Source organism: Coccinella septempunctata, chromosome 9 (genome assembly GCF_907165205.1).
Source record: "Coccinella septempunctata chromosome 9, icCocSept1.1, whole genome shotgun sequence".
In the NCBI taxonomy this organism is placed as follows: domain Eukaryota; kingdom Metazoa; phylum Arthropoda; class Insecta; order Coleoptera; family Coccinellidae; genus Coccinella; species Coccinella septempunctata.
Genome location: NC_058197.1, coordinates 15,300,043 through 15,325,886, shown reverse-complemented (window position 1 = coordinate 15,325,886; position 25,844 = coordinate 15,300,043). Strand labels below are relative to the sequence as shown.

Genomic DNA, 25,844 nt, shown 5'->3' with positions numbered 1-25,844 from the left:
GCGGAATTCGATACGGCCGAGACGTTGAAATAACAATAATGGAAAAATCGATGGGGAATTTGCATCCAAATCTTCCACTACACTTTTTTTTTCCACGAGCTTATGGTAATCGCCCGGCAATTATATCTCATTAAAGTATCGATTGTCGTTTGTTTTCCCGGGTCGTTATTCGCGTTCCGATCACGTCATTTCCACTATTTTCGATCTGATAAAGAGGGGAAATATCTGCCGTTCCGATATTCAAATGAGGGGTCGCCGCCGCTAATGCCTCATTGAAAAATTAGCATGTTTATATTTTTCTCGCGTGAAATTATTCCGTCGACTATTAATTCTTTCTTCGTCGTTATTTCACGATTGAAGCATAAGTTCGAATGACCCAGTTGGCTGTTCGATATCGGGCGTAAACTGTTAAAATTTTCTTACCTTTCTTCGGGATTAGGCTCTTCAAGGTCATGATGGCGTTGTCGTCGCACGCCCACGCGTGCATCTTCCTGTAGCTGTCCCGTCCCTTCTCCGTCAGCTTGTCCCAGGGTTTGGGCTTGGACAGCAGCTCCGAAACTGTACCCTGCGACAGCCCCAGTATGTATTTGGCGAACAGTCTTTGGCCTATGTTGTGGATGGACAGCAGCTCCCTCACCCTCTTCGATATGCTCAGCGTGTCCAGGTTGTGCGACGCGTACTTGTCCATGTTGTAGCGCAGCATCTCCTGCAGCTTGGCCTCCATCGGGTCCCCCTTGGGGATGAGGCTCTCGCCCAGCCTGCCCACCATGGAGCCGGGCGCCATGCCCAGGTCCTCGGCGAACCGGAACGTCGGCCTGTGGTCGTCGTAGCCGTAGGGGTTGTTCCTCTTCAGGTCGTCGCCCCGCAGGAAGTTGTTGACGGCGCACATCGTCGCCAGCGGGATGTTGTTGTTGCTCACGTGGTGGTTGTTGTTGTCCTCCGGGCTCTTGGGGCCGCCGCCGTTCAGGATCGGCGAGGGGGAGGGGTGGGGTCGCGAGAGGTGGTCCAGCGGTTGCGGCGTGGACGCCGCGCTCTTCTCCGTCGAGTCTGCCGCCAGGGGCGTCGAGGCCTTCTCCGGACAGTCTGGAAAGGGGACACGGTGATTTTTTTAGAGATCTGGTCGAATTTTAGAAAATTATGGGCCCTAGAAAGGGGCCCTGGGGAACCCCATTCACCACGGATATGGGTGAAACGAAAATATTAGGGAGATAAGATGAGTTTGAGGCTCCTTGAGGGGATATTTTCATTACTATACTTCATTCACTTTTATTTTAGCAGTCGGTTGGCCATGGAAATTTGACATATTTCACTCTGTATAGTACGAAGATGTGGGGTTATGAAGCTTGTCAAAACATTTTTGGGTTTTATGTTGCCCGTTCTACGTAAAAGTTTTTGTTATTACGTATTTTATCACAATGTCGAATCGCTTCGGAAAATATGTGACGAACATAATTGAAGTTTATACAAACTGATTGAAGACATACCAAATCCAGTTATTTGCATGGAAAATACAAGAGATCAGTATAATATCATAATATGCACTAGCTTGAGGAGTGTTAATGTTCGTTATCTTCTTTGGCTTATATCATTCGTAGATTTCAAAAATATTAACCCGAAGATGAAATGCATATGATGCAGTGGTTGGGAATGGGTATCTCCCGAAGGAATTAACAGATAATTACAAGAATGTTAAATTCTTCAACAAGAATCATCTTGCATCAATATAAGTAAAACGAATTAAAGGAAGTTTCAAGTGAAGATGAACTTCACCTTTGAACAAAAATTTCACATGAATAAACAAGTAACAGGGCAATCTGCGCGTATTTGTGGCTATTCATCTTAATATATTGATGTAATAATAATAATTAGGTATTTATTAGTACCTTGAGACATTTACATTGTATAGGACAAGTCAAATGAAAAATAGAAAAATCCATTTTAGGGAACTTATTCTCCGATGACATTTATCGAAAATCCTGTAGTAAACTTTTCGCATTAATTCACTCAAACATAAAATTCTCAAATGCCACCACTTTTTTGGGTCTCCTAATAGAAGGAAATTCTTTGTCATCCTCTTCATTCACAATCTTTCTGATTGTGGAAATATCCAGCTGAAATATAAGTCGTTTAGATTCAGATAAAACATTATATAAATTCTCTTACATTGAATATGTTCGCTACCGTCTGACGTATTGTGGATTTTAGAATATCAAGGCATAACTATTTGAATGAGCGGACCTGAATTCTAAATAGCACTTCCTGATACCCTGTCTCTTTTTTCAATCACTTTCGGCATTTTCGTAATAAAAATTGATATTAGTTGTGGCAACGGCGTTATGACATTAACGACATTTCATGAGTGCCAACCTAACTTCGTTCTAGTTACAAAAACTTGAGAAAATTATTTCATGGCCAACCGACTGCTAAAATAAATTTGAATGAAGTATACGTGTTGATTTTGGAAAATGTCGGACCTAAGAAGGAGCCTTGAGGAATCCCATTCATAACTAGCTTGAACCCTTGATGTTTATCCCCGGATTTTCGTATAGGTCTTTCTACAGAACCGGCAGGGAGCCTTGAGGCGCGCGATTACCGAGGGAAAAAGATCGACAATTAGCGATCTCGAAACAATGAACGTAAAAACGGCGATCAGAATGCGTGATCCATAATCAGATCGAATTTCCACACGCCGTTTTACAATATAACGATTCCATTCAGCGGAACAACGAGATCAAATGAAAAACTGGGACAATTTCGTCAATATTCAAATATGGCGCGAGCTGTTCTCATGGTTTCGAAACGTGGTAGGCAACAATGGCCGAAACAATGGGCGAATTTAATGGTATATTTCGCAAATGCGAGAAAGAGAGACCGATTGTTTTTTTTGTTGTTGTTGAATTATCCAAAGAATTGGATCGATGGAGTTTAGGTTAGGTTTTAGACGGGATATGCAATTTATCAATATTGGTATCAGGAGAAATGGATGATTTATCAATTTTTGCGGTCAATCTCTTCCTGGACATGAAGTAATGAAAATAAATATAATTAATCCTTATCTCGTTTGACGAGTGGTCAATACTGAAGAATTTCCACAATTATTACCAATAGCGATTACGATAATTTCATGGTCATCTGGGTATATTTAGTATACCCACATGATTTTCCGCGTTGTTACTGTTCGACAATGTCATTGTCGGACTTAATTTCACACTTTTGGCATTTCCTCTTGAGATATTCAAATTCTCCCTCGTATCTCCGATCTCCGAAGATTGTTGTTTATGGTAAACAACTTATGGTCGAGCTTCTCTCGTTAATTATACCCCCCGTACGAGATTTCGACAGTAATTTTTCCAGACGAGCTGCTTTCAATTATAATTACTATTACTCTATATATAACTCTATCGTAAGTAGAGGGACTTCACTAAATTCGTTCACAGGAATCGTAGGAAAATATAAATAATTCTTGTATATCAGGGCAATTTATCAATGAACCTGATGAATAACTTCCTTTTTAATGCTTGACTTACCTTGATTTATTGCCTAACTGATCTAATTAAAAAAATTCACCCATCACTTATTCCATTCTGTTTAATTACGGTTTTTTTCCGCGCTCGTATATATAGGGTGAGTCTTTGAATCGCAAGAAACACTTTTTCCCATACCATTTTTTTCGATTCGGTACTGATAAAAAGAAATATTCATTTTAAGTTTTCATAATGAGCTGTGCCATCCCTGGAAAAACAAAATTACCTTCGGCATAACAAGCTGAATCTGTGACACTACACATCTGTGGATTTTTCGAACAGAGTTGTGTTCAGCCAAAGTACCCAATTTTTCACATTTCACAGATAATTTTTAATTTTTTACCATCAAATTACTGGAAAACGTCGCATTATACGAGCAAATTTGAGGAATACTTTTATTTTACAAAACGTTCAAATATTCATTAGATAGCGTCCAACTTAGTTTCAAGAGTTTGGTTCTTTGAATTTTCGGTATTTTCATGGTCATAATGAGAAAACTGGAAGACGTAAGTGATATCTTGTGCTCGAAAAAGATTCATCAAATAAATGAAAAACTATATCACAAAATTCATTTCATTCGATGAAACTGTTTATGAGATAAAATAACATTTTTTATGGCTTTTCAACAGCCTGCATCTTTTAAACAGAGCCGATTAGGAAAAAATGGTAAAGGAAAAAAGCGTTTCTTCTGACCTCAAAAATCTACTCTTAAAATATTCGTACAAGTCAAAGACTCACCCTGTATAGGGTATTTTAGATATTCGAACTTAAATCCCCATATTTCATCGGTCTCTACATGCACTTCCAACAGATCATCGAATCCTAGAGAGGAAAAGAATCTTCTTCTTACCTTCATTCTCTGTACTCGGCGTTTTGGGCAGTGATTCACATTTTGTCTTTTCCGAATTCTCTGTGTTAACCTTATTCTCTATACTATTCACCAATTCCGGTCGGACCAAACTGAAAAAAAAAACAATCGATGATTTTTCTACTCAATGAGACAATAGGGAATACCCCTTCTGACGAAAATGATGTATTTTATATGAAACATCTTTGAAACGTCACATTTTGAAGTATCCATTTCAACCGTTTTCCAAAAAAATTATTTCAACTACTTAAAAACGAAAAATCAAAATTTAAAGCGTTTCGTTTCTATTGTACAAGTTGGCAACATCGACTGAAATATGCGTTTATAATAAAGGACAAAAAATACACTATCTTGATGAGATAGACAAAGATGGCTGTCTATGAAGTCTGCGACGAATGAAGAAGGTCGTAAAATTTTATGGGATTTTTATGGCCGGTTGCTGTTGAGGCTCGCCAGTGAGTACGCGCCTTATGATGGCTGTAAATCAACAGCTGTTGTTTTATAAACAAGCTATTTTTTTTTAATTTTCTAGTAGGCGCTGTTGCCAAATCGTAAACTAGAAACGAAGCGATTTAAAGTTTAAAACCTCGTATTTGAAGAATGATTTTGAATAGTTTCTGCGGTGCATTTGAAATGTTCATGAATGAAACTTATAATTATTCAGTTTAAACTTGCGTATGCTGTGATAACCCGAATTGAGGAGAATTCCCCATTTCATTGTCGTTGACAGTTACCTCAGTTCCCTCCTCAAGTCCTCGTAGTCCTTCTGCGACTCTAGTCTGTTCTCTAATCTGGCAATGTGTTGTCTTTTTTGTTCGAGCTGCTCCTCGAGCCTCGTTATCTGCGCTATCGACGATTCCTGCAGTTTCGATATCGTCAGTTGGTGTCTTTGCACCTCCTCCAAGAGGTGGTTGATCTGCGAAAAGAAAAAGAACGTTAGAATGCGGCTCTGTGGTCCAATCTTCGCGCGACCTTGGACTGCGTAAGGGGTGTCCAGCGAGACGAAGGGTCACGATATCAACGTCCGATTCAGGGGTGTCCAGCGTGTCTGCGACAAGGGGTGCGTTCATTTAGATGCTGGCCGTGCAACTGTGGAAACGAGAAGACACAATCCACGTTTGCGAGGGTGGCGGGTAGGTACACGCGATTACGAAGGGTTAGAAAAGGGGTGCGTTCGACCCTAAAATTTAATCAATCGATCTCTATCACCTTACCTCCGAAAGGGGTCGTGGATTCGCGTCTTCATACGCGGAAATTCGACTGATTTTCGTCGAATATTCGAAACGGGCACCGACAGAAACAGGGCGAAAAAAACTGATGACTAACGATCGCCAATAAACGGGGGATTTGACGCGGAGTTATCGGGATCTAAAATAAAGTGTAAAATTTTTAATTGGCACTGGGAATCCCCGATATAAACAAAGCGTGAAATAATTAAATTCGACGATAAAAACCCGGCAACGGGGGCATCTCCGGCGGGGAAAAAATCGGCCCTTAAAACTCCCCGATGTCCGCAGATGACCAGGCCCGTAACGCGGTTTTGCAGACACTCAGTCAGCATTTTCTCAACGACCGGAGAACTCTTGCGGTTTTGACGCAACCTGTGGAGTTCCCCATGGCTCAGTTTGGCGGCCACCCCTTTTCAGATTCACGCTGACGATCTTGTCTCAAAGTTACGAATATTTTTAGTCGAAGTAAGATCTCCAGCAGTACAAAATGAGGGTGAATAGGCTGCCCCTTGGTGACATAAGCTTCCCTTTCTTCGGGTGGAAAAACAGCAAAAAAAACTCGCGACCAATCGATGTAGACGGAGATTTTTCGAGTCGTGCCGAATTTCTGGGTTGGCCGTAGGGTCCGGACCGGCCCTGCAGCCGCCAGTAATCCGGGCAAACAATTGCCAATTAGTCGAAATTAGCGCGCATCTAGAAAGCCGTGGGAAACAATTGGGCCACTGCAAGTATGCGATTTTTTGTTTCGTCCGCCGATAAATTTTCGTCTGTTAACTGCTCGCCGCCGCTGCCGTGAACGACATACGTCCCCGTTCGGAGAGCGCGTTAAGGAAGATACCCTAGCTTATATTTATCAGCGCGAGAGACTCGGCTTCCGTTTTCTCGTATTTCCGACATGGTAGGATCGATCATTTTTTTTTTTGGGTTTTAACGGTCTTCGGATGGTGAGTTACGACCGTTTCGGGCTCAAGATAAAGATAAATACGAGCGGGAGGGGAAGAACCGTTATAAATATAAATTTTCAATGGTTGTATGGTCCATTGAAAGTGTAAAAACGGGAAAGCCGCGATAAAAGATATTCAGATTGATAAATTACAGAACGGGGCGTGAAACAATGGACTTGTCGAAAACGCCGCGATCCAGAATGAAAATTCGAACCTTTTTTCTCGTAGTTGGAAACGTTTTAACTCGAAGATCGACGTAAAAATGAGTGAAATGAGGAATAACCGAAAATGATCATGAAAAACGTCAAAATTCGACGGAATTCTTGACAGATGTCGATGATCACAGAAAATCCATGGATTTTGACAGTCAATGTCAGATGTCAGAGATGACTGATCACAGAGGGCGGATTCTTCTTTATCTCTTAGACGTTTACGAAGGAGACAATTCTACCCGAAAACCTTCTCGAATAAATCCTCCACACTACACTGAAATCCCCATCAAAATCTGACGTCTGTTTCGTGAGTTGAGTAAAGACAAACAAACAAGAAATTTAGTACGAATTCTTCAACTTTCTGATGGGAAACTTGAAAACTGCGCCTTTAAGAATCACGTCAAGCTGACATAACAAGTGTCAATACTGTCAATATTAAGGTATGCACCGCCATCTGTGCCTTATTGAAATTTTCCGTGGAGAAGAGTGGTTCTACTCACGAGTTCATCTTTGGGATCCATTCGCACATGCCTAAGGGGAAGAACACAAACTTTCTATAGCGATAGATAATGATACACTGATACTAATGAAAGAAATGATGAAATCAGATCATCGCTATATCAGTAATCAGCGTATCATAAATGAATTGAGGCATAAATTAAACTCGGAAAACGTTATTTATCGAACAAATAAACGGCGATCTTGATCCATCTCAAACAGTATCGTTAATATCAAGACGTATACCCATATTTGAAAAATACGCGTTTACTGGAAACGAGAGAAGAAATACATTGGGCAAATATTGGCGTAACCTGAATGGTTGAAAATGACAAATCAAACACGAAGATTGTGATGTGCACAATAGATAAGCGATGCGATGCGATAAAACGATCGTAAATTATAGGCGACTGATAGTGGTAAAATGGCGTCGGATTTAAAATGTCTTCCAGGTTGGTAAACAGATTGCTAATGAGGTGAGTCAGGTGTTGGAACGGTTCGTCACTATTCCAAAAATCGTAACGAGGCTTACGCACTTAACCTAAAACTTCATGTGTCAGATTCGCGAACATAGAACTTCGCGACCCCTTGGTCGAACGTCAAAAGACGCGTTTCGTGACAGGGTCCAAATCAATATGACTGCATTTCCCCGAACGCCAATAAATCCTCATCGTTCTGTGCTCAATGAGTAATAACTACTTTGCATGTCGACTCTCTTCCGAGTAAATCAAAGCGGGAGAGGTAATCGATTGGTCGTCGAGTTTTCAAAGACGGGGAAAAATGGGATTCGATATGGAGTAACGACGGGTTGAGAACGAGGACGGTCATAGATGGGGATCGGCCGAAGAAGGATTTTCTATGAATTCAAGGCTGTTGGGATTAAATGGTACTGTTTCGAGTTAGAAATCTTCCACGCAACTCTATGGAATTTTCGTAATTCCCCTAATTAAATGACACATGATCATTCGTATCGCTTAAGCCTCCGCAAACAAGGTTTATTTCCACCAGATCAAACATATTTCGAGAGATCCACGAGTCGAGGCGCATTATTTATTGTTTTATATCAAACATAACTGTCGTTCCTTCCAGTGTAAACGACCTAAAATGAGTTTTTTCGAAACGCAAATACGACTTGATTACTTACGACTTGAAACGGACGCTTGACCCATTTCCGCCTGATTTATGGACCATTTCGATGGATTATTGAAAAGTCGACGATACCCATGCAAATAAATCCAGATATCGAGCGATTTTCGCTCGAAACCCACTTGATTAGCGAGAGAACGCTAGAATTTCGCATAAAACACATCGTGGTCATAGAGTATCGAGTATTAATGGGTACGTTCCGTTTTTCTCCGAGCCGTTTTCAACGTCAGATGAGAAACAGTCGAAATCGGCGACTGCCCCTTTTCTCTTTATATTCGTGTATAATTATTGATTATTGAGAAGGGTAGCCGAAGGGTCGAAGGTGATTAAGCTATATGGAAACTTACTCTCACCCTTTCGCAGCCGCGTAGGCCTGAGTGATTGGTAGAAAACACCAGATATAATATTTAAATTACATACGTGGTCGAAAGATGCGAGGGATGTTGTTTTAACTTCGAGTCGGAGGGTTCGAACCGGTGGAGGAGGGGGATGTAACGATACAATTTCCCCGGGTAACCTTCTGATTCCTCCAATTTGCGCGCCCGAAGATAAATTGAAATACGAACGCGATTAGGAATTTTCCATTAGCGAAACGAAAATATACAGTCTCGTAATTGACATCTTCCGAATCGTCTGTGGTTCGGAACATCGAGAAGTTTCGGTTACGCGGCCCGGTTCTCTATGGTTCCCGCGGACGTCATAATTCCGTCAGCCGATCGTTCCGATAGATTGCAGTTGGCGCGATCGAAGGGATAAATTGAACTTTCTACCCCCGCGCGCCCTGATTGATGAGGAACTCCCGCAAGTTTCGGAATCGATGGACGGATTTTATTGTCAATTTCCGCAAGTTTCATAGAGGGGCGGCGGATATATACGCGGAGGATCAAAATTATTCCTTAATTGTGGCAATTAAAGCGGCGTCGAGATGCGATTGGCGGGAATGGATTGATTATCGGGGGTGGGGGGGGGGCGAGGGGTGCGTTCCTTGAGGGTCAATTTAATCCGGGTTCATTTTTGGGGAAGAGATTGGGAAAATTTCGACTTGATTGGTTAATTATATAATGACAGCTGAAGTGGCCCGGGTTTTTATCGGGATCTTGTCTTAATACCCCCCCGCTGATGAATCCGAGAAGATTCGATGGTACGAAAGACTCAATCCCGACCCGACTGGCATAAAACCAATCGTTAAACCGCGATGATTCGAACAAACACGGCCGATTTCCAATAAACCGGGGCCATTTGGACAGATAAAGATCGCGCGCTGTATAAAATTATACCGGTTAATTTTTTCGGGGTTGGTAACGCCGAATCGAATAATAAACCACGGCGCTAAGCGCTATGCCCACGTCATAAAAGCGTATATATAGTCAATATGTAAATCCGCGCGCGTTATAACAGACTCTCATGATAAAATTGTTGTTAAATTATATCTTGAATACCTGGGTAATTAGGGTTATTTTATTCCCGCGACTGGATACTCTATGGTCGGATTCGACGTTGTTTTTTCCCCGGTCGTACGTCCAGCGCGCCGAGTTTACGACGCGGCGTAAATTTTTACGCCCACAGGGCCGGGCGGAGGCGCGTATCATAATCGAATCGAAAATTTAACGCGTCGCTGTCAAACGCGCGTTATTTGCAGTAACTTCACGACGATGTTTCCATTACGAGGCGTATTCTGCGTTTGTTTTTGTCTTAATCTTGTACCTACATCGAAAGGAGAAGTTAGAAACGTCAGCGAACAATACAGGTCCCTGCATTACCGTCGTCTCAGTAACCGCGTCCATGATGGCCGCGTTTTTTCTCCCTCGGCGGCTCTTAGACGTTTTCGCCGACGTCTCAGCAGAAACAACGTCGAACTCTGGTTATCCGCGTATACGCCGACGATTGTCTGTATCCCGGACACGCACCGATGCGCCCGAACGATTTTATGAACTTCTTACAAGATGGTCTTGCCGAGTTCAGCCATTGTTGCGTGGAACCATTTCGGAATCGGCGATTCTCTTAATCAGCCGTCATTAACAGATTGAATATCAAGGTGTATTCCCTCCTCAAGGCCGACTCCTCGGTCTACTACCTCGGAATCGGAATATTCGACGAGCGCTTCTTCGCGCACACACACACAAACCAAAAGATTCGTCGTCGGGGGTGGCGATACATAATTCGGCCGAGATCTGCCGCTCGAGCGGCGGCGAGAAATTGGCGCGGGGAATCCCCGGAGGTAATTCCTAATACCGGATTTAAGACACGCGAGTTCCGGGCCGGCACCAGAGATGGAGCAATTATGCGTACACCGGCAGCCATTTTGATTCAATCTATCGGGATGACACTCTGGGGATTCGTCCGGGGATTAAGACGGCGGCGTTTGTTTTAATGCGAATTGCGTATGGGCCGTGGGGGGGTGGGGCAGGGGCGAGACGGGGTCGTTCATATACGTCGCAGACGATGTACGGCGGGTCCGAAGTGTGACGGGGGCGTCCGTTTCGAAGTTGTGATTTTTGGTCCTTCGAGCCGGATTCGTAAAATAATCCATGTTGTATCCGATGAGGTCTTTTATTTGGTTTTTTCGTAGCTTTCTATTCAGTTGTATGAGCTTCTGTGATCAAATCATAATGATATCAAATAATATGAAACCGTCATCTCGGCGGTTACCGATTAAGCGACTTGATGCTTTGACCTATATGCTGACTGTTTTTATTATTCGAGCATATGTGCAGTTTCCTACTATAAGCCCTTTTTCAGGCACGTAATTTTCATCGCCTGTCTCGATAAAACCGCACCGCTTTCGCAGAAGCGTTTTGATGTAAGCGTTTATTGTCGCTTGTGGTCCGAAGTGTGACAGGGGCCTCCGTTTCGAAGTTGCGATTTTTGGTCCTTCGAGCCGGATTCGTAAAATAATCCATGTTGTATCCGATGAAATATCTTATTTGGTTTTTTCGTATCCTCTTATTCAATTTTGTGAACTTCCGTGATGTAAAATAATATGAAACCGTCGACTCGGCGGTTACCCATTAAGCAACTTGATGCTTTGACCTATATGCTTACCTGACTCTTCTTATTATTCGAGCATATTGCAGTTTCCTACTATAAGCCCTTTTTTATGCATGTAATTTTCATCGCCTGTCGCGATAAAACCGTAGCGCTCTCGAAGAAGCGTTTTGATGTAAGCGTTTATTGCCGCTTGTGGCTTCCATGCAAAATTGGCCAGTAGTTGTAACGCCTGTCTAGATGCGTTATGTCATATCTTTTTTATGCAAGCGTTTCTTGTCGATAAGTATCGTACTGCTTTCGACGTAGTGTTTTGATATAAAACGCCTGTCGTGATGCGTTATGAGATGCCACTTTCAAATTTATTGACGCTTTTATCGTGGCGTTATGAAATTCCGCGCGGAATCAAAGAACGCATCACAACTGGGATTTAAGGGTTCACATAAAAACGCTTCATCAGGAACGTAACATATCTTGTTGTGATGCGTTATGAGATGCCACTTTCATATTTATTGACGCTTTTATCGTGGCGTTATGAAATTCTGAGCGGAATCAAAGAACGCATCACAACTGGGGTTTATAGGTTCACATAAAAACGCTTCATCAGGAACGTAACATATCTTGTTGTGATGCGTTATGAGATGCCACTTTCATATTTATTGACGCTTTTATCGTGGCGTTATGAAATTCTGCGCGGAATCAAAGAACGCATCACAATTGGGGTTTATAGGTTCACATAAAAACCCTTCATCAGAAACGTAACATATCTTGTTGTGATGCGTTACACATAACGCATACACTTCGATAAAAAACGATGCGTTTTCTAAACACTCTGTCGTTTTGAAATTCAGCCATCTGGAATAACTGACTGCCGCGACTAGCTACACATGCATAAAAGCGTACATACGGAACATAGTGTTTGACAACATCGCGATTTATACTCAGGGAGGCGAACGACGAAAAACGCTTGCCGCAAAGATGCCAGAATCACATTGTGATATGTGATTCGCCCTCCGATTTTCAACCTGTCAATCGAAGGGTCACGAGCTAGGAGGAAAGTTGATTCGAAACGGCGTTATCGGACGTTATAAACCAAAAACGGATCGTTCTCCTTGCCGAGAGTCGTTAGCCGAACCCCGTCGATTCGGAATAGAGCCATTTCGCCACGTCAACACGCCAGAAGTGGGCGATAACTACACATTACTTGTCATTGTCACATGCGGTTTTCATCGGGCAGAATCGAAGGCGGCTATCGGCGGCGACGGACGTAACAAAAAGCGAGTCCTCCCTTACACACACACACGCCATCGGATGGAGCCGCTCCTCGCGAAAGGGGTCGAAAGGGGGAGAAGAAGTAAATCTGAAAATGAATAATCTCGCGTATGCAAAACAAAGACGTCGAAATGTCAATCGGGGTAGCGGGGGAGAGAGACCGAGAACAATCAATCGATAATACTCAGACTTGGACGGTATCATTCTAATTGTTACGAGAGGGGACGTGAACGCGGGGGCGGTTGGGGGGGCGGGGGTGGATACAGAATGCCGGGGCGAGTCTCTCACTCGTTTCTCTCTTGATTATAATTCATTATAGACTTCGGTTATCGATATTCAATCAGAAATGCCTTGGCGGAATTAGAGTTGCCGGTCTCGCGAAGGGTTCGGGGAATTTGATTGGAATTAAGGCGATAGATATGGCGTTTCTGATTGCGAACGGCCGGATCTAGGGCTCGGCGATGGAATTGGGAACGATTCCGGGTCTGGACTCACTCACACTGTTGGAATTTTTAAGATCGCCACGATTCGCGTCCCGCATTTTGGGAGTCGCTGGTTTAATCGGCGACAAGATCCGACGAACACCTCCCACCGTCTCTGTTGCGCTCATACGTTCACATAAGGTCTTCCTTGTCGTCTGGGGCTCTGCGAACTTGTCATTTTCTTATTTTAACTCTCGATTTGAGGAGTTTTTGAATGTCTCACAACGACACCAACCAGACAATCATCGAAGATATATTTTCCCATCGTACAAACGTATCTTCCGGTTCGTCTTCCAACGTACATCAACCCTCTCGTTACCCCCGTGATTTATCGGTCTTTTTTTAATTTTTCGGGCTACGTACCGCCGTATCTACTAATGAAAGAAATTTGAATGGAATCGACATAAATCATAGACTAAACAAAGGAGGCCGAGGAGATAAAGCTCGGTGGAGGGTTGCGAAATTAATCGGATTGAGTGTAAGGTTTCTCTTTCCGTTGTTGTACGAGCATGAATCACTGATGGTTGTATGGCAATCGTTGAAATTTTCGTCTTCCGGGCAGAGAGAGAGAGAGAAGTTCTTACGGTTGATGCGGTGAATAAAAAAAAAAAAACAGGAACAGCAAGGGTTGAAACGTACGCGAGTTGAGGACACATTGAAGACATTTCATGGAATGAAATACGCCTACTAAAACGCTATCTGTTTTTTATCTGAGTCATAATAAAAAGTTTCAAAATAGGCAAAAAAATTTGATAAAATCTCAACGAAGTTTAAAGTTCATTTTTTCTTGAACCCTTTCGTTGATTTCAGCAATATTTTTTTTTAATTTAAGCTTGATTCTTCAGGTACATAATAATTCAGATACCGTCTTCAGTTACTCCCTTTCTTGTTATATACAGGGTGAACAAAAAGAATGCGAAGTAAGCCTTTATTCAGAACACCCTGTGGAGTGAATCGTTGACAGTCGAGAGTTTTTACGAACACTCAGATGTTGCTTCAACTCTTCTGAACATTTCCCCATTCTATTCGTTGAGATATCTCAATTTTGAGAGAATTTAGAGCATTTTACTTGGTTAATAAACCGGTCAGATGTTCTCTAAATTTTGATCCAATCGAGCACCATTTGAAGTGCTGTAATTTTTCTCGAAATAAAGACATCGCAATGAATAAAAAGAGAAAATCTTCAGGAAAGGTGAGGCAACATCTGAGTGTCCGTAGATATTCTTGTCTGTCAGGGATTTCCTCAACATCGTGTTCTGAATGGGAGCTTTCTTATCATTCTTTTGTTCACCCCTGTATCATAAGAAACGGAGTAAATGAAGACGGCATCTAAACATTCATGTTCCAGAAGAATCAAGCTACCATTTGAAAAAAGAATTGTTGAAATCGACCAAAGGGTTCAGGAGAAAATGAACTATAAACTTCGTTGAGATTTTGACAGTTTTTTTAGAGGTTGTTCAGTGCGTCAACGTTAACAAATGACTGTCCGTCTCGACTTCCTGTTACTCAGGAGAACTAGCAATGCAAAAAATTACCTCAATTACCCACGTTGTCCGAACGACAACATTTCCAAGATTAGAGGAACAGTCAAAGCGTGGACATATTAAAATGGAATAACAATGAATGGAAGATCTATTCCGAGACGGGGGTAGTTCTTGTGGAACGGAATAATTGAAAATTTAATATTGGACCATTAGATCTAATGGGAAACCGGAACCAAGGAGAAATAGTTACCGAGACCTTGGACCTATGTACGGGAGTTATCAGAAAAAAATCTGACGATGTGAAGTGAAGAGGCTGCTATGAGGGGGTGGATTTCTGGAACCCGCCATAGCTTTGATTATACTGATTTATTAGGCCCGTTTCCCAATTGCACATCCCCGAGATTTATGGGGCCTCATCTTAATCACGAAATTTCATTTTGCGCGACGGATCTCGCATAAAATCACCATGCGTCATAAGAAAACAAAGGAGATAACCGCGACCGACGAGGGATGGTGGGGGAAAGACGCCGTTTAATCGAATCGTACCCCCGGATTAAACCGGGGACGATTTTTTTTAATTTACAAATCGAATCGACGCGTATAGGAATAATGACACATAAGGGAGACATTCTAATTAGTGGAAAAGCGATCTAAGGTCCTTAATGCCTTTATCCAATCATGGTGTGTGCCTCTCGCCATGCAAATATACCGGGGTCGTTGGTTGTAGGATGGGGTGGGGGGGGATTTTATGTGTTTCTGTTTGGTTGTTTGATTTCGTTTTGCATCTTTAATTATCGTCTTGAAATACTGAACGCGCCGAGGCGTCAATGGCCCGGAATAAACTGACATTTCGAGTTTTGGGGCTAATTGAATTGGGCTAGGGGTGTGTGGGGGAGGTCTCGCGGAAAATTTAAACTTGATTAATATTAGTTTTCTGGTGTCGCGAATCGATCTGCTGGTTCCGGTTCGAACCAGCGTCTTTCGGCGTTTAAGAAATAAAAAAACGGAGCCACGAACAGAACCTTGGGGTACCCCAGACGGTAGATCCATGCGTTTCTCTCCCAGAAATTTTCAACAATGATTTCGTTGAGATTTCACTCGATATTCCAGTGAAATATAATTTAAGTGGTTGTGCGTCATACAACCTTTGAATTTATCCACTTGACGCCTCTGATTTTCAGCGCTGAAAGATGAGAATGCAGTAGTTTTCCTCGAGTGTTTGTGGGTTGACAGTTAAGTACGATAAACTGGTAGTATCCTCCTCTTTATTTGACGTTCTGGGACGCGTTCTTAATTATGAAATTTAACCAATTTACAACTCCTTAACTCTCGGTTCTTTAAATATTTTTATTTCAAGTTTGCGGCCAACTTTGAGTTCAGTTCATTCGCCATTTTGTGACTTTCGCTCTTTGCACAGTTTTACTCTTGTAATTTTCCACGTAAGGACTTGATTTTATCAAATTGAAGATAAGGGACATCCTGACTTCTCTACGTCTGATTTTTTAACAATTCGATTGTTCAATTTTGATGTCATTGTCAGTAAAACTTGACTCTTGATTGTTTTTCGTAGGTTTTTCATCATATCTTGATAAAATTCTGGAAATCCCGATATCGTGAATGAGATTTTCAATACACCCCCAAGATTTTCATGGCTATATGTACAAAAATGAAGCTGAAACTTTCTGCAACTGTCGCTCAGGTCATTCCCAGAGCATCTTGACAGGACAGATTGCTCCGGAATAAAAGGTGAATTCCAAATTTTTTGTTTACGGCGAGACACTTCATCGGTGCGGTTGATCTGAAGCGTGTTTTCCGCTCCTAAGACAACACCCCCACCCCTTCACCGGAAAATATAGCGAGCCCATCTAGACGGTCTTTAATTAAATGAGCCGAAATCCAAACCTAGAGGAAAAAAGAGATCGGTCACGTTTACAGGGTAATTAATAGCGCCCGTTTTGTTGTTGGTGCGCGGCGGGATTTTGCATAGCCATCCTTGACGTAAATTCAATAATACTGTAGCGTTATCTTGGGCGATAAACCAGAATTAAATACTTCGCGTGATTTGATATCGGAACTCGTTCATCCCCCCTCCCCGGCGGCGGTTCGTTCCGTCATTGTTTTTCTTGTTTTTTTTGGTCGTCGTCAACCCGGATTTTTCGTTTTACGAAACCGATAAAAATGCCGGCGTATTTTCGTGCGATCGTAAATCACTAATGGCCGTATAGATGATCCATATAATAAGAATTTCTCGGTTTTCGACCGGCTGGCGCGGCTTCAAATTCCGACAGATAACTTTGAGACGAAGATCGGATTTTTAAACGTCGAGGTGTTTATCGAGGTGGTGCAGCGGACGACTTTATTTCCGTCACGTTTTCTATTTCTGACCGGCCTAATTGAGGGCGAAAGGTGATGGATGGGGTATCGAATGGAAATATTCGAGTGGGCTCACCTTAAGAATCGTGAATTCATCCGCTAAGCTGCCCCGAAAAAAATGGTCCTTCGGGCCGGATTTCTTCACGAACATTTAATCAGTAGCTCACTAGCGTTTCATCCGGTCGGAAACGGATACACCGGGTATCCCCCCAACCCCCTCCTCTTAGAAAATAATCTGCGATTTCAGGATTTTCGTAGGAAAAACCGGCAACGTATTATCTTACACTCCGAAACAAAGGGTTATTGAAATTTTCGCTCGGAGCCATACTTTGCTTTCATTTCGACAGCGCTAATAGGGAAACCCGAAGCCCTTTCAATCATTTTCCCTCGCATATATCAGCTCACTTTGAATGCGGACGTAAGAGCGTATATGGGCTGACTGAAAAAGAAAAGAAGAGAGCGCGGGGGTACAGGGCTAAAGTCTTCCTTTTCATTACGAGCTCTACGTGCAGGTCCTTTCCTTTAATAATTTTCCAATTATACGATCCTCGACTCCTCCGACTCGAATCGGTCGAAATGTCACTCGGAACATAGAAAATTTCGAATGAATGACATTTGGATTGAGGTTAATTAATTCGCGAAATATATTGCGGATGGCTTAATCGATTCGCTTTTCGTGGCGTCCAATACACCGGCCTGCCATTATCGCAATTTCACGGCATAGAGGACGACGCAAGAAACCGCAATAAATAACGACATAAAGTTCTATGCTTATCTCTGTGATCAGTACATTCTAAATAACGTATACGTTTCGCCTATTCGAGTCGCTTAATATTTGCCCTTTTAGAATATAATTTATAACAATCTCCAGGAATTCAGTCTATTCTCTATGAATATTTCCCCGTATCTGGACTTGGTAATCTCGATTCGCCAGATAGTGTAGAATAAGTGAGCGCTCGCTGTAAATTCCCCGATAAACTGCTTCTTGAACATGTTTAACTTATGTCAACCAGGCACGTACAGACGGGCATTTTCTAGTACCTGGTATAATCACGCAGGCTAATGAAAAATCATATTTTCCGGGACATTTAACTACCGGTGGTTTTTCTGTGTTCCGAACCGTCAACGACTCGTGTTTATGGTCCGTGGAATTATCGTGGAGCTGTATGATGAGTCTATCTCATCTCTAGTTCACCCTAGAGTGAAGAAAAAAGTTGAGGATATTTCGGATTATCCTCTCTATAACTTCAACCATGCAACGCCACTGTTTCTTCGGATTTGAACTGAATTGCACCTCCTTTGTTGTATCTTACTGACTTAAAGCTACATCAGCCGAGTCACCTTGCCATAACCGAAGCATAGTGCAATTTGTAACATTTTTATAACAATTCCTCAAACTTTATTCCACTTGCCATCACAAATATTACATAATACAGGATGATCAGGTGAAAATTTGCACCTGTGTGATAGATTGTATTGGAAATGTGACCAATTTTAGTATGCTTAGAGTTTTGGCAGGGTGATTCTGCTGATTTCAAGTCACTTTATATCTTTACCCTTGGGAATATAGTCATTGTTTTGGAAAACTCTGCAAACGGCCATTGGAAAATCATATACATGATGCATTCTCTTATTTTTCCAGGTTCCAGAGGCAGATCACACTGACTGAGCAATTTTTAAGATGCCCAGGTGAGTTATTTTCAATACCTACTGTTTAAGATGATCTTTTTTGCGCTGGTTAGGATGAGGAATTCCAAAGGTTCTGAATAAAGGGAAAAAAACCGAATAAACATTTCTCGCGATGAATTGACGCTATATTCAGGGCTGTAATTACGATCAGTGAACCCAATCAGGATAACTCATTCCCCAACGCTTATTATCCAATTGTCGATACGCCATTAGTCATAACACAATGCTAGGAATCAATTATAATCCGTACAAATGACGATCGTATCGCCTCCGGTTACTATATAGCGAAACGACTTCCAAAGTTAACCTGAAGATACGGATGTCGATGGATTGTGGTAGGTCCCTAATAGCTGAGGACTTCGACCTGCTTTGGCACGTTGCTCACCTCGATAACAACGATAATCTTACTATCCCTACACTCTATAGATCCACGGTGGTCCCCGTTTAGCGTTGGCTTCGGATCTTGGGACTTTTGGCGAATTGTGCGAGACTTAGAACGCAGCCTTGCGGAACTCCTTCGTTTTGGACCCTTGGGGGCGCGATCAAGGTGTATTTTTTCCTCGGCGTTCGCATCCAGTGATGCGCGAAGGAACAACGTCTATTGCCCGTAAAAACAATTGTTAATCGCCATCGGAAAGGACGCTCTGAATATGCATGAGCCTCTTTTCAGCCGGACTAGTTCTAATAAAAAATGCAAATATCTTCACAACGATACTCCATTAAGCACATCCGCCCGTCAGTCATTCGTTAATGCAGAAATTCATTTGTTTCACGCATGTGTGCATCGACATTTGTCAAAAAAATATATATGGAGTGTGTGTGTGTCTATGTATGTTTGTGTGTGTGTATAAACAGTCTGGAACAATGACAGTCGATAAGGATTGGACGATAAGGACACTATTTCCGTTTCCTCTTTGATTCTTCGGAGTATATAGACGATAATTTGCGATTATCTAGGTTCAATGGCATGACTCCTATTGATTTTAGAAATTCAGTTATGGTTCTTTGGTTTTATATCTGGTTATTTACGGGAAATTACTACGATTGTTCGGGAATGATTAGATCCTGTAGCATTTCCATGATAAATCATTGCGCGTTGTGAGGGGAAAATAGGAATTGTTTCGAAATGAGCGAATACATTTTCGATGAAGATTAAGAGCCAATTTCACCAAGGATATAAACAGAGATTAGACGTAACTGGGGTTAAGGAAAGAAACTCGCCAATTTATGTCGATTACGAATCTTGAGTTCAATTGAAATAGAGTGTCCCTCTGTGTTTTGTAGTTTCTTCACTCTCCTTCACTTGATAGACGAAGCAGATGTCAATGATAAAAAGAGTTTGTTTGAAGCTAAGCGCAGTTAATCACCGTCTGGTGAAATTGGCCCTAAATGACAGAATATTCAGTCCGACTAGTTGACCCCAACTTTTTGGGAATTTTTCGAAGGTCAACTTGCGAGTGGTTTTTCTTCCAGGAAAATTATCGTAGATCTAAATGTGATACATATTCTGAAAGAGCAACTCTTCTAGTAATAAATCTGGGAATTTTATCCATCTAGGTGCAACTGTTCGGTCTAAAGGAAGTTTTAACTAAACCCAACTTTTTGGGAATTTTGCGAAGGTCAAAGTTCTAGTAGTTTTCTTCCAGGAAAATTATCGTAGATCTGAATGTGATACATATTCTGAAAGAGCCGCTCTTCTAGTAATAATTCTGAGAATTTCATCCATTTCGGCGCAACCGTTCGGTCATGAGGAAGTTTTAACTAAACTCAACTTTTTGGGAAATTTTCGCAGATCGTCTTTAGAGGAATTAATCTTCCAGGAAAATTATCGTAGATCTGAATGTGATACATATTCTGAAAGACCAACTCTTCCAGTAATAATTCTGAGAATTTCATCCATTTCGGCGCAACCGTTCGGTCATGAGGAGGTTTTAACTAAACCCAACTTTTTGGGAAATTTTCGCAGATCGTCTTTGGTGGAATTAATCTTCCAGGAAAATTATCGTAGATCTAAATGTGATACATATTCTGAAAGAGCAGCTCTTCTAGTAATAACTCTAAGAATTTCATCCATTTCGGCGCAACCGTTCGGTCTTGAGGAAGTTTTAACTAAACTCAACTTTTTGGGAATTTTGCGAAGGTCAAAGTTCTAGTAGTTTTCTTCCAGGAAAATTATCGTAGATCTGAATGTGATACATATTCTGAAAGAGCAGCTCTTTTAGTAATAACTCTGAGAATTTCATCCATTTCGGCGCAACCGTTCGGTCTTGAGGAAGTTTTAACTAAACCCAACTTTTTGGGAAATTTTCGCAGATCGTCTTTAGAGGAATTAATCTTCCAGGAAAATTATCGTAGATCTAAATGTGATACATATTCTGAAAGAGCAACTCTTCTAGTAATAACTTTGAGAATTTTATCCATTTCGGCTCAACCGTTCGGTCTTAAGGAAGTTTTAACTAAACTCAACTTTTTGGGAATTTTGCGAAGGTCAAAGTTCTAGTAGTTTTCTTCCAGGAAAATTATCGTAGATCTGAATGTGATACATATTCTGAAAGAGCAGCTCTTTTAGTAATAACTCTGAGAATTTCATCCATTTCGGCGCAACCGTTCGGTCTTGAGGAAGTTTTAACTAAACCCAACTTTTTGGGAAATTTTCGCAGATCGTCTTTAGAGGAATTAATCTTCCAGGAAAATTATCGTAGATCTAAATGTGATACATATTCTGAAAGAGCAACTCTTCTAGTAATAACTTTGAGAATTTTATCCATTTCGGCTCAACCGTTCGGTCTTAAGGAAGTTTTAACTAAATCCAAATTTTTGGGAATTTTGCGAAGGTCAAAGTTCCAGTAGTTTTCTTCCAGGAAAATTATCATAGATCTGAATGTGATACATATTCTGAAAGAGCAACTCTTCTAGTCATAAATCTGAGAAATTCATCCATTTCGTCACAACTTTTCGATCTTGAGGAAGTTTTCACTGAACCTAACTTTTTGGGAATTTTTCGAAGGGTAAACTTAACTGAGATAGTGATCGTCTCGATTACGAATATCAAGTCTGCGAAAGCTCCTGTTTTTTCCTTCATACGAGCCATCTGTGAAGTTTCCATTGGTATATATACCGTTTCGAAAAAACCGGAACATAGAGGAGGGGTTCTTCGGCAAAGCATGTAATTACTCGGAGATCTACCGATCCAAAGCGGATCAGACGATGTCGCATTAAAAGTGCACGACAAAAACGGCGTAAATAATGCCGTTTAAGAACCGGTAAAGATGGACTTATATCTGCGGAGTGATTTACTTTCTGCGTCTTTCCGCCTAATCGGTTTAGAGAGGAACAAGTGTTTCCATGGCGCTTTTCTCCTCAAGAAAATCTCCGCCGATACCCGTCTTATCTACGATAGACCGCTGGTTATACCGGCCAATATACCGAACGTTGCCAGATCTGAAATAGTGACAGTTTGTGTGGTAGTTACTCACTTCTTTTTCTTTGGCAATTAGTTCGTTTTCGAAGCTGTGTCTGTCCATGTTGTTCCCTTCGGAACTCTCGCAGTTGTTCGTTGTGTTGTTCGATATTTGTTCCTTCAACGTTGTCACTTCTTTCTCCGCCAGCGTAGCCCTCTGTAACCAAAAAAATAAGCGGTTAATATCGGGATGTAATCGGGGCAATCCCCCGACGACTTGAATATTGGATAGGTGGATAATGTTGGCTCCCCTTAAGAGCGAAGAAAAACGAAAACGGGGTGCGTAATAAAAATTTCCATCCTGAACGTTATTTACGACTTCGAAAGACATACGTATGTTAAAAGATGGCGGTAATATAGGGATAGCGTTATTCGACTGTTACCCGCGTTCAGCATTCCAAGGCCATCTTATTATTCAAGATGTTCAATTTTTCGCGCCCCGGCCTTCTTATTACGTGAAATATGTTCATAGCTACCTTTCTATACCGCATAGAGTAATATCTCAATGTTATTATAAAAACAATAGCATCGCGAGCGGGGATCCGTTCGGAGCGGAGAGCATCCCAGCCAGCGGCGTATCGACCAGAGGACTTTCACGTTTTGCTCAATTTTTAAAGATCTACTAGAGTTTATTTGCATATTTACGATGTCATTCGTGAGCAATACAATATTCAGCCACAGAAAGATGGGCAGTGGTAGGGGCAGGTGAGTGCGGATGGGCTCTTTCTGTTCCTTAGGGTCTGTAGTTTTTTTGTAGGCACCCTGATTTATGTCGAAAAGCTGTAGAAAACATCCAAAATCGACTAAATCGCTGCTGACGGCCGAGATCGTTTTCAGAACTAGAATGCAAAAACAGGGTACAAATATTTCAACAGTAGATTCTCGAGGTCAAAAGAAACACTTTTTTCCCCTACCATTTTTTCCGAATCGGCTCGGTTTAAAAGATACAGGCTGTTGAAAAACCATCAAGAATGTTATTTTTAGTTATATCTCACAAACGGTTTTATCGAATGAAATGAATTTCGGTAAATAGTTTTTCATTTATTTGGTGAATCTTTTTCGAACACAAGATATCACCCACGTCTTCCAGTTTTCTCCTTAAGATCATTAGGTACCACAAAAATACCAAAAATTCAAAGAACCCAACTTGAAACTAAGTTGGACGCTATCTAATGAATATGTGAACGTTTTGTAAAATACAAGTATTCTTCATATTTTCTCGTAAAATGCTTAGTTTTCACTCTGTATATCCTACTGATTCGAATGAATACAGCCGTTTTCCTCAACTTTTACCACTTTTACAGCTCTTTGAAACTCTTCAATCGGTTACGTCGATTTTTTTTCCTGATCTGGCGTTCGCCACCCTACGCCACTGGCGGCGCAGTTTATTAACTCCGGGCGAGGCTTACGTACGCGCGAGGCAATATATTTTGATTTTTAATTCAGACTCAGACACCGAGTTTTACGATTATCAGTGGCTTCGTGTAGCTGATACAAAGTAATAATCATCTTTCTTCCACCATAGATAGAGCATCCCCCCTCCTTTCTGGCCGAAAAGTGCCGACGGAAGCGGTGGAAAACCATAATCGAGGCACACTCGATTATTTTTGATATTAGACGTTGGGTCGGCGGGGGGCGCGTGGGGAGAGTTCGGGGGTGGATGAGCACCGAGAGCGAACCCGTGTCATTTCCCATTCGGAGACCTATGTCAGAACCCGCGTTGTGTGCGAGAAGGCGCGCTAATTCGATTCTTTCCCCGATCCGGACGGCAGGGTTTTTACCACGTTCGTGCCCCACATTCCGCGCTAATCTTGTTCAGATTCGATTAGTCAGAAGGACACATTTCTATGGTCGGTAGTTCCGATGTCCGTTAGTTACAATGACCGGTAGTTCTGATGACCGAAGGGAATTTCTATGGTCGGTAGTTCTGATGACGCGTTGCACGGGAGGATAGAGAGTTTGTGTGGCCGGCGGTTTGAATATCGACCGATTACTCGTTGTAGGTTTAAGGAGAGCTACAAATTTAATTTTATTCGTATTATTACTAGGTGAATCTACGAAAAAGGTGGATCTGTTGGTTTACTTTAGAGAGAATAGTATGAAATACCTATTGAACTGCTCGACACTAGGATTTATCAAAGTGTAACCTCTGAGACTTGACCCTGACAGTTTTTCGACTCTGATTGTTCACCAACACTCGCACATACGAACGCACTCAATGAACGGGGACCTAAGGTACGCCGCTACATTCATCTGGAATCAATCAATCGCCTAATTGATTATCTGTCATTTTTATTACCGCTCATAATGGCGATTAGTCACGATCAATTCCCCGATCGGGAAACGTACCAGCTGCCATCGAAGACTCTTTTAATCGATCTAGAAACGCGGTGAATCACGCCGGATTCTCGGACTTCCTTCGGACGCCCCCGCGTCCCTTCCCAACCGATTTTTTTTCCCGAACCGGTGAACGACGCGGAAAAAAGGGGGTAGTGAATAGACGAAACGTATCGGATGACGGGGCTATGCAAATCGTTCGAACTCGCAGCATTAATAAAGCACGTCATTTGTCGGACGGACGCACAATAAAACAAAAGCCCGACAACGGTCGCCTACGCCTACTGTACGCGTCTCGCGTAATTCCTTTCTTGTCCCGTGGAAAGATTGGTATTTAGGTTTTTTAAATACACAAATACACACACACAAACGTCAAAAGGGACACGCATTCGCCGAGAAGGCTGACGCCGAAGATTGGCCACGTCGTTTTTGTTTTTTCGACGGGATAAGGGTTGCTTCCTGTCCCGTGCGAAGAATGGTCCGCGTGAGAGTCTAAGTGAGGAATTGAAAAATAAAATAAGTGGGCTTGAACGCATGAAAAGAATGGCGTTCACACGTCGCTGCAGGTCGGGATACAGATTTGACGGCCGAGAAAGAGAAAAGGAGATTCTTGTGGGTCTTTCTTCGCGTACGAAAAGTTTTGACTACCACGATTAGACTGGCCAGAGACGAAAGGCGAAACGAAAGGAACAACGTTACAAAATACATCATTTTACCAAAAAACGTCTACAAAAAATATGCAATATGGCGGAGTTGTCATCCCCTCAAGTCCAATGCGATTCCTTCCGGTCAAAGTGTTATTGTTACGTCAATTTTCTGCGCTGGGTGGGACATAGATGTAATCATGACAACTCTGAGCTAATTTTATGATTGAACTAGACCAATTTGATTGATTTTCGAGTTATGACTGGGTCAGATTGAGTTAAGAAACTGTAGCAGGTGTTCCAATGCAGTTAATCGAGATGTTCAGTTAATCTATAGGGAAACCGAAGAAGCGTCGTTCTAAAACCGTCGCAGAGCGCCACTTATAACTCACATATCGAATAGTATCCCGTGTCTAACGACGGAAGGTGAGCGCCTATAGATGACTGAGGTTGACACATGTAACGTTTTAAGAACGTCCAAAAATAACCGCAGGAATAATGGTAATTACGCGATTTGGAAGAGACGTCCTTCTTCGGATGGAGCACCGAAAAAAACGCCGATTTCTATCTATTCACAGCCTGTAACGTGTAAGAACCGATGATTTAGTGACTGTATCCGGTCCCGCTATAGACAGTACGATCCAGATGTGTCGCGACGAGATAAAAAAACGAACCGATCGAAAAAATCCCCTGCCGA

General features: G+C 42.0%; 1 protein-coding gene across 6 annotated transcripts in view; it reads right to left on the bottom strand.

Moving 5' to 3' along the window:
- Positions 1 to 25,844, bottom strand: part of LOC123320012 (homeobox protein cut) — a 77,582-nt gene that overhangs the window by 15,741 nt on the left and 35,997 nt on the right. For 5 of the 6 annotated variants that reach the window (XM_044907144.1, XM_044907145.1, XM_044907147.1 and 2 more), the window contains exons 2-5: positions 22,183 to 22,323; positions 5,127 to 5,308; positions 4,375 to 4,484; positions 424 to 1,083 (exon numbers count right to left, since the gene is read on the bottom strand). In XM_044907144.1, the coding sequence (XP_044763079.1) occupies positions 424 to 1,083; positions 4,375 to 4,484; positions 5,127 to 5,308; positions 22,183 to 22,323 (1,093 nt within the window). Of the gene's footprint in view, positions 1 to 423; positions 1,084 to 4,374; positions 4,485 to 5,126; positions 5,309 to 7,277; positions 7,417 to 22,182; positions 22,324 to 25,844 lie in introns of those variants that run through there. The other variant, XM_044907149.1, reaches the window with a different exon arrangement.